This window comes from Habropoda laboriosa, unplaced genomic scaffold (assembly GCF_001263275.1).
Source record: "Habropoda laboriosa isolate 0110345459 unplaced genomic scaffold, ASM126327v1 scaffold42, whole genome shotgun sequence".
NCBI lineage: Eukaryota > Metazoa > Arthropoda > Insecta > Hymenoptera > Apidae > Habropoda > Habropoda laboriosa.
In genome coordinates, this window is record NW_017100181.1 from 1,311,752 (window position 1) to 1,322,212 (window position 10,461).

The window sequence follows — 10,461 nt, forward strand, 5'->3', positions numbered from 1 at the left end:
ATTCTATTGCCGCACCTGGTATAATTACACTATAACTTCATTTGTATACAAAGTGATTTAATTAAAATCTCGAAATAATAACAAGTTATTGATAGGTTCTTCTGATTGTCCACGTGATTCATTTTTAACGTTCATGTCTCGTGATCTGAATTTTTTAGATCAGCAGGACGTTGTCCGATCTTTTACTATTATGAGTACCTTGTGCTACGTTGTATTCAAGTTTGACTATCAAATAAAAAAATGAAATTAAATATTTTCGCCACCGTTATTCTTTAATGGTTCGAAATCACCAATAGAATCGGTGTAGTAAAATAAAATTGTCAAAAGTTACTTCGTACTTATATCGAGTCGTGAAACGGTAACATCGTAATGTTTGTTTATTTTTCATGTACTCGTGTTGCGTAATTGACAAAACGGAACTCTCGCTTCGTCTACGTACATGTCGATGTCAAAATGTCAAAACAGATTTCGAGACTGCGCCGATATTTGCGTTTAAATGAACAAAATATTGATAAGAAAAATCGTTTTTAACGTGGTTCAAGATAGAACGGTGACTCTTCGATCGAATTTTTATTATAAACAGACACGATTGTCGCAAAATTCTGCATCTAAATCTTTCGTGATGGTACGCGATATATTGGTAAGGTCATTGAAAAAGGCATTAATAATTTACAATAAAGATTGCAAAAATAAAACGTAACGTTGAAAAAATTTATATTAACCAGTGGCAACAAAAAATGTATAATTGATACTTATTGAAACATTTCGCGACAAGGCCAACTATTAAAGAATTACTCATGGATTGCAAGTAACAAAACACTCAAAATTCATCTATAGAGAGGTAAAAAATACATAAAATGAAATAGTAGAGTTCTTACATAAAGAAGTTTATTTTTCTGATAAACCTAAATCATTGTTGAATCGAAGAAACATACTGTGTATAAAATGTTACTACCATTTTTTGTTTCTTATTATTTCCACAGTTAATATTTACACGTAATATAATTTATTCTTTAAAATTAGTCATTATTTTCTATTTGTTTCCTTATTTTCAATTACCTCCAACGTGTTACATTTAATCGGATCATCACGTACTGGTTACAGAGTAGTTAACATGGTCGTACATGTAACATGTGGAGTATTATTCATAAACAGATATATAAACTTCGATACTTTTATCAAATTTTTAGCCCAATGGTCGTTTAAGAATTCGCAAAACTCTCAATAAATTGGAAAGGAGGTCAAGTTGACCACATATTCACATGAACTTATTCTATTGTTTTCAAGTGCTGAGTCAATTTCTAAACTGTTTTGCACATATTAGATTACATCCTGTATATGATACCGAATGATTTTGCCATTTTGAATGGTCAACTCTAACTGCACATTTCAATAATAATACAAACACGACGAACAATTAAAGCATCTACACGCAATACAGCGCAATCCTGTTGCATCGCGACACAATGTTGGCTTGTTGCAAGTAGGGGCTATAGAACGGCGCAAAAGTTTCCAACACTTTTGCTTTTTCTATTAATCGAACAGTAAAAGAGGAAGAGGAGAAAAAATTAAGACGCGCGACTAAAGTTTTACGGATCAAGATTTTCTTCCGTTAAGTGGAGAAAATGATGTCGTTTAGTGGAAAAAATATCAAAGAGAAAATTGAAAAAAATGAAGAAACAGAAAAGTTACGATATCTTTAAATGTGTCAAAGACTTTTACAGTGTAACAGCTTTCCTCCAGTTTTACAGATTATATATCATTCAAAAGTTTACTCTTCGATTAATTTATCTGCAATTGTTTCATTTCTTTTTAATTCCGCTTATGTCAAATTGAGCGTAATTTTCCTTCGCGAAATAAAATTCGACCAACCCATGAAATGTGATCAAAATGGAACCTTCTGTAAGCAGAAAAACAACTTCAATCCTATATTTACTTTTGTGCAACTTAAGCTTACTTTTAAGCTCTATCGAAATTAATAGCTCAGCTGAAACCATTTTTTTTTTTTCTTTGCAGCAAATCAAGGCATAGTTTCTTTTCTCGCCGAATAGAAGTACAAATTTAAATTACAAAGACTCAAGAAAATTTTCTTATACATGATTTATGCTGTCTTGAACTGAATATCTTCATCCAGACTGAAAATGCAGTCTTTTTACAAAGATGCATATTCCAGTTACGAACAGTTCAAGAAAATGTATCTCAATGAAATTTATACACTGCCGAAACCAACAGCAGACCGCGACGGTCCTTTTTTCATCAAAATAAAAGTACAAATTTCGGAATATTTATTTCGATGCAACTTATGCCCATTCGCAGAGTCGCATTTACCATAAGGCGCATTAGGCGTAAGCTGGGGCCTCGCTCTCTACGGGGCCACATTTTAAAACCTCACAAACAACAATATAAAAAACAGCCTAGCAAAATAGTATACTTAATTTAAAATATTAAATCCCCAATATAAAAACAACTTTCAGTTACTAATACTTTTCAATTGAAATTTGAACTGGTTTAATTTTATACTTTTCTTTTAATGCAAATATATGATTACCAATGTTGTGCTATTTTTATTTCATTAAAATGACGTTTATTTTCAACAAATGAAAGAAAAATGTATGTGAATTCGATTGACTGAAACAAACTTGCTCTTTTGAGGCTTCGTAATGAAGTTGCACCTAAGGCCTCCAAAAGTGTCCTAAATGCGGCTCTGCCCATTCGAAGGAAATAACACTTGGCCCAGACAAGTCGATTCTGCGACGATATTAAAATGCACTTTTCTCTGCTCCTTCGAGCAGAGACGTAAATTTCAATTATTGAGGCTTGAGAATCTAAACTATCAAACCAAGCATAAAGAAGCAAGAATCGTTGGAGGGGATTTGGCGGAGTATAAGAGTGGCTGCGAGCGAAGCATCCGCGCTTAGGGATCCCCTGGTTTTAAACTTTCAAAAATATGATTCTACTCACGCGGCTGTGTCTGCTGGGGCTGCTGGCCTGCGGCTTGGCCAGCGCGGATTATTACAACATTAAAACAGCCGACAATGAGTTCGCGCTGCGTCAGAAGAAAATCTACAACCTGCTTTATCACGTCGGCCAACCTGATATAGTGAACCGTCCGCTGTACGACGAAGGTCAAGAATGGAGCATCGAAGCCAACATCAATTCGTACGCCAATACGGTCAGTAATTAAAATGATCGCTTTCACTGGCGTGGAAGTTTCGACCAAATTCAACGTTTACATTGAATTAGGTGTAGAAATGAATTCTTTCCGACTGGATTCACGTAATTGATTCAAAGCCATCGAGTTTCTATCGCGATGGTATACACAAGCTGCCAGAAAAATGGTAGTAGGTCATCAACGGTAATGGAAATTATTTGGATAATTGATCTGTTTTCATTCTTTTTAAATACAACTTTGATTATAACCCGAAAGTCGGAAAGAATTCACTTCTACACCTAATAATTTCTATTAATTTCGTGAGAAACGCATGTCCGAAAGCGTACGAAAAATGGACAGTCTTTGTGAATTTCTTTCTTCCATACCGAAAGGCCTACATCATTTATGTTTTGTACATTGGTTTGTCAATACTTTGCTAACATTTTCACGGCAGTACATTAAACAGTGAGAAATATTTACCGAGGATAGATGTATTAATGTGCGGTCAAATTCTAAAAATTCCTCCTTCATCACGGTTCACATGATTACGTTCGTTGTAATCATCAGAAATAGGAATATCTACTTTTATATTAATCAGTAAACTTGCCTCTAGTATCCCTATCTCGATCATTCATCGAAATCGAAGAGGGGAAAAAAAATGGCGATCAATTGAAGGAAAAAATTTCATTTTAAACAAAATATTTTTAGTTTAATCTGTTGTAAGATATAGAAATATTGTTGGTATTTTTATAATTCTAATAGGGACGACAAACAAAGGTATATATAATTTGAAGTTAATCGACTTATTAGTTTCGAAAAAGTCATGTCAACCAGTTTGGAAAACATAGTTTCGAGGAAAAAACGTTTAAAATTTTCCATGCAATTTGTACAGCGATCACTTTTCCTACCTGCACACTTCACTTCAAACCTGCGTAACTTTATTAATATTTGTAATTTCTCCAAAATTCTTTTACCAGAATACTCTAGAACCTTCACATTAATGGAAAATAAAAGAGAAAAAAATTCGAATGAGTACCCCCTGAATTGTATTGGACAAAATTTTCAGTGCTACAGTAAATGTAAATACAAGCAAATTTACGATTGAATAGTAGTTATAACTAGCAAGAGTTAAAACTAAGAGCAATTGAGGGGTTAGTCGCTTGTTTCTTTATACATACATTCTATAAGTGTGCCGTATTTAGAGTAAGATTCATAAGATTTGGTACACCAAATTGTGAAAAATAAATAACGTTATGAAGATTTGAATGTGTAATTTTAAATTATGTTTCAAAATTGACACTGCCACGATATCTGAAGGAGCAATGGATCAATTAACTTGAAATTTTTCGTTACAGTTCTTATTAGAATTATAACAGTATATTTTACTGTTTCTTTTACGTTAAAAATTTGAAATTGACCAATGTTTTTGAAAATTGATTTTTGTCCTTCGGTGCGATTACTATATTTTATCAATCACTCTGATACGTGTTACAAAAACAAGCCTGTAGATTTAAAGTCACTTTGATTAATCAACAAGAAAGCTTCAATAATGATAACCGTATAGAAAATGAGCCTAATACAATTACTGCAAATCAAAGCACTGTATGATTTCTTTAAGAGAAATTAGAAAAATCGCCAATTTTTCCAGCAAATATCATCTTTATTGAAATATGATCGATTTGATAAATAGAATAAGTATCTTTTAGAACAGCGATTTTTAACCTTTTTTTATCTCACAGCACACATAAGCTAATTACTAAAATTCTACGGCACACCAAAAAACATATTATATGTTTTCTCCGATCTGATAAAAAAAAGAGTATTCATTTCTAACTTACTGATTTCCGTTACCTCTTTGACTTTCTTAACTTGTATTAAAAAATCTTGGACACACCTGTGGACCTCTCGCGACACATCGATTGAAAATCAGTGTTCTAGAATATAAAAAAAAAAAATACACCACTTTGTGACTCGAGACACATTCGATATTTGTTTCAATTAAGTATAATCATATTTACTCAACTATGAAGTGAGTGGAAAAGGTGATTCATTTCGAATGTGAAAATATGCTATATCTTTTCATAATTAAAATACGTTTTTTGGCTATCTATGACATTTTTCCATTTTATTACTCTTTTTTATAAAAGTTGGACATTTGGACGAAATAATAATTGAATATGCGTCTGTGACACCTTGAAATAATGTAACTTCGAGCTATTTTTCTTCACATCGTTATCTTAACTTCCAGCTTGCCGTGAAGGATTTCCTCTACATGTACAAAAATGGAATGCTTCCCCGAGGAGAATTGTTCTCGACCTATTACTCAAAAATGCTTAAAGAAATGAAAGCTTTGTTCAGGCTGTTCTACTATGCAAACGATTTCGACGTTTTCTATAAGACAGCTCTCTGGGCGAGAAACAACATAAACGAAGGCCAATTCTTTCTTGCCCTGTACAACGCGGTGATCAGAAGACCGGATACCGTGTACATTCAACTGCCACCCCCATCCGAAATGTACCCCTACTTCTTCTTCAACTCGGAAGTGCTCGAGAAAGCCCACCATCCGAAAGTTTTTGGCAAACTGGGTAATTATCATTCCCTCTTCTTTATTTTCATCGTGCTGTTAAGAAAACTCCTGGATGATTAGTACACCAGAGTTACATTAAAAGATTAGACTACCTTGGCCTATCTAAAAAATGCTGTTTCTTTGAGAATTTATTTTAAAGTAACAAAAACCAATTTCTCTTAGAAAGAATTTTTTTCTTAATGATAAAGGCATGTATAAATAATATATAGGAATCTTTCTTCACTTTTTATTTTTAAAAGAATGTTGAAATCGAGAGCATGCCACGAGGCATATCGTTGAATGCTGTACCTTACCTTATTCATAATGAACAGGTTCTTAAAAGCAAATTTGCGTGATGGAGTATTAAATAATACTAAATTATCTACCAGCTGACGTAGGAGGTTTTTGTGTACTTGAAAAATAATCAAATGGTAACATTTCAAAGAGAAAATTTAACTTTCTACGCGGAAATGTAGCCACTTAATTATATATAACTCGAGTAAAAATTACAATATAAAATGTCTGTAAGAATATGTGCGCAAAATTTTACAAAAATCACTTGAGTTTTACTGAAAAGAAAACGTGGCTTCGAGAAAAATGCATTTAAAGTTTCTGGCACGAATGTGTAAGGCTGCTCACTATTTTCTTTTTCAACAAATTAGAATAATTTTTAATTTTTATTAAATGTTATTACTTTATAATGATGTTTACATAGATTATCCAAATAAATTCAAATGAATAAACTTGGCTTAGTTTTTAGCTTTTAATCCCATAACAAGCTGTCGATATTGTTTACTAATATCGAGAAAATATTCATTCCAGATCCACAAGCACCTGAAGGATTCAAATCGTACATAATCTCAGCGAATTATTCCGGCTGGTACGTTAACCGCGAGTTCAACTTGGAGAACAGGCTGAATTACTTCACAGAGGATGTTGGCCTGAATTCTTACTATTTCTTCTTCCGCCATGGATTCCCATTCTGGATGGAATCCAAGGAATTCAATTTGCCAGATTACCGCGGAGAGGAATACCTTTATGGTCACAAACAATTGATGAACAGATACTATCTCGAAAGACTTTCGAACGATTTGCCTAAACTCGAGGACTTCGATTGGCAACAGCCATTCTACGCAGGTTACTATCCTACCATGACTTATCACAATGGATTACCATTCCCTCAAAGACCAGACTGGGTCAAATTGCCTATCTACAAATACAAATACATCAAGGTAAGTGATAGTTACTATTATTAACAGTTATATAATTTTTTGGTAATCTGGTTGACCAATTCTCTTTTACAATTTTTAAGAATGAAAATCAAGCTGAAATCCTATCAATACACATTTCCTTTCTGCATACAAGTATTTTGGGGAGATATTGAAGAAGTCTTTTAATATTAGTATTTAGTAAAATTAATATCATTTGAAACAGTCATTTTAGAAAAAATTAAGAAAATATAAATTACTAGATCAAGTATTGAAATTAATGTCTCTAAAATCATTAACTTAATTTTCATTATTATAAGAACTAAAGTTTTTCCTAGTCCAATAAATTATATCAGAGATTTGAATCAAATTTCATCATAGGATAATACAAATTTAACACTTCTTATTCCTATGAATTATTGAAACATTATTGTACTTCTTCTTTTTCAATAATAAAACATTAAATCCTTCCTTTGAAAACTATAACTTAATTTATTAATATAATTTAATTCATTAAAGGACATTATGGACAAAGAATCAAGAATAACTGCTGCAATTGATTCTGGCTATATTTTAAATAATGACAGCAAGTGGTACAACATTTACAATGAAACAGGTGTAAACGTTCTTGGAAACATAATCGAAGGTAACGCAGACTCCCCGAACCGTCAATTCTACGGTAGCATTGATGCCCTCGGCAGAAATATACTTGGTTACAATCTAGAACCAGCAAACAAGTATCAAATCCTTCCTAGTGCTTTGGAAACTTTTTCCACTTCTATGAGAGACCCTGCTTTCTATCGTCTTTACAGAAGAATATGTAGCTTTTATTACAGGTAAGCAATCTTAACTCCAGTCAATTCTTTGTTTTAGACATTTGTCTTTGTGATTTTTAATTTTTATTTATTTACTCTTAAAATATCATCTAAATGGATAATAAATTTAAGGTATAAAATATGCATAAAATAAATATGCAGCATATTATTTAAAATTATTAATGATAAAGATAACATTACTTTTTTTAAATTAAAGTATTTGTTCACTTAATCTGCTTAAACAATAATTTTGATTGATGTAATTCAATATTTGTTTATAGGTACAAAATGAAGCAGAAACCATACATTAGGGATGAAATTATGTATCCCAATCTGAAGATTGAATCTTTCACTGTTGATAAAATGACTACATTCTTTGAATATTTTGACACATCCATTGGCAATAGCTTATTAGTAGAGAATCAAAAAGAAGCTGATTCCTTATTAATTAAAATTAGACAGGATCGCCTCAATAACAATGCATTCAACTTCCACATTGCTCTTAATTCTGATAAACCAATGAAAGCAGCTATCAGAATTTTCCTTGGACCCAAATATGACTCACATCGCAAATTAATTGAACTTCCAGAGAATCTTAAATATTTCTATGAAATTGACAACTGGATTATTGATGGTAAATATTTATTTATTATTATATTAACTTTCAATTCAAATACTAATCCAATTATACTAAACAATACAATATAATTTGAATTTTCCACCTTAAAATATTTCCGTAATTCATTATAAAAATTAGGTATACAGTTTTTGATACTTTTATATAACCAATATTTAAGCATGTATCTAATGCAATGTGTTACAAATTTTCAATAGTGAATGCTGGCCTGAACAAAATTGTACGTAATAGTAGAGACTGCTTCTTCTTGATGCCTGACCAAGAACCAAATGAAATATTCTATAAGAAACTTTTGAAGAATCTTGAAGGAAATAGTGAATTCACATATAGTGAGAGAATCTTTGGATTCCCAGAAAGACTGTTGTTACCTAAGGGTAAAAAGGAAGGAATGCCATTCCAATTATTCTTACATGTTAGTCCAGTCACTTCGATGAACAAATACAATTCAAGAATATGGGGTAATTACAAATTTGACAATAGACCATTTGGTTTCCCCCTAGACAAGCCTCTCGATGGCTTCAACTATGACGGACCTAACATGATGTTCAAAGATATACTTATTTATCACAAAGACCAACCTGATATGAATATTCCTTATTAATTGCTTTCCTTCTTCACTTGTATCTTCTGCATTTATTTTATGTCATAATTTTATAATAAATGTTACTTTTTTATCTCCCAATATATTTTGTTTTTTTCATTTCTTATGCTTTTTAACCCTTTAACCTACCACAACGTGTCAGACTCGTGGCAGAGATTCTGGTCACGATGTAACAAAAATAGTTAGATTACTAAGAAAAATTAATTGCAACCCTAACTTTCGTTTTAATTTATAAGATTAAGGATTCCTAAATGTAATTAATCTGTAACAGATTAGCTTTTGTTACCTGATACAGTATTAAAACGTTAAATGGCTGACGCTTATATGTTTTGCGTTGTCGCTTGAACATAGCTTTAACGTCTCGTCGTGTACGAACGTGAATATAGCTTTAGAGCGGTCAGAATCTGGTATCATGTGGCGCCCCGTAGTGTGAATGTAAAAGCGCGCCAAAGCTAATAATGAGAACCAATCTGAGCCATCCTCGAGAACACGTGTGTGGAACCTTTGATTTGATTGGAGACTTTTGTAAGACAAAGGATGGGGGGAGGGCAATGAAGAAACAACGATGCCTAATGATTCATTCCATTTTCGTCGTTCAAAGAGCTCAGACGTAATAAAGTTATAGTTAAACATTTCATAAATTCTTGTTCCAATCCAGTTATTTATTAGTAAATCAAAAGTTTCAACATTAAATTTTCCGTATTCATTAATTTTTCTAAACAATCGCGTTCCTAAGTGCTTTGGCGTTCCACGTGCACAAATTCCCCAAGAACCCACGCAACATATGCATATAAGAAAAGAAATCAGTTAAGGGCTTAACTACTTTCTATTCATTTCTTATGTTTATTTAACTTCATATGTTTATTAACTATTAAAAATATTAAACAATTATAATTTTAATCATTAAGTCAAAAATTATTTTTCATTTTTCATTTACTAATAAAAGTTAAGAAAAACAATTTTACTTGTATCCTTTCCTGAATATTAAATAGCAAAATAAAAAAACAGTACGTAAATTATTTGCAACATTCAAGCTTATTTGTTATATTTTCACTACAAATTAAGTTAATTCAAATAGACTTTAATTTTAAACATGGTATGTAACATAATACCGATACGTATGAACTATTCTGACGAGTTTCATAATTCATTTAGGATAAACTACAAAACTACACAACAAAAGTTTGAAACTTCTCTCCATTTATTAACCTGTTAATTGACAAAAATAACTAAAAAACATTTATATAAATGTCTATGTTACTTCATCAAATGGAATATTCATTTACTTTTCGTCGTTGAATTCGTCTTGTTGCACTCTGTCACATTGTAAGAAAAAATCACTGTCATTTACGCATGCTAGTGTTCCCCTCCACATCATTTAATCCCCTAGAAGCAGATTTTTGAATTCACTGTATGTAGTTTCTGAAATATTAACATTCATAGATTAAAATAAATCACCCTGTATATAAAAAATATGTAAATC

The 10,461-nt window shown here is 31.8% G+C and overlaps 1 protein-coding gene across 1 annotated transcript; it reads left to right on the forward strand.

Moving 5' to 3' along the window:
- Positions 1-2,930: 2,930 nt before the first annotated feature.
- Positions 2,931-8,978, forward strand: LOC108579038 (arylphorin subunit alpha-like). Its single transcript, XM_017942467.1, has 6 exons — positions 2,931-3,172; positions 5,400-5,736; positions 6,540-6,949; positions 7,445-7,761; positions 8,022-8,374; positions 8,575-8,978. The coding sequence occupies exons 1-6, from the start codon at positions 2,948-2,950 to the stop codon at positions 8,976-8,978; spliced, it is 2,046 nt and encodes a 681-aa protein (XP_017797956.1). The 5' UTR covers positions 2,931-2,947.
- Positions 8,979-10,461: the final 1,483 nt, after the last annotated feature.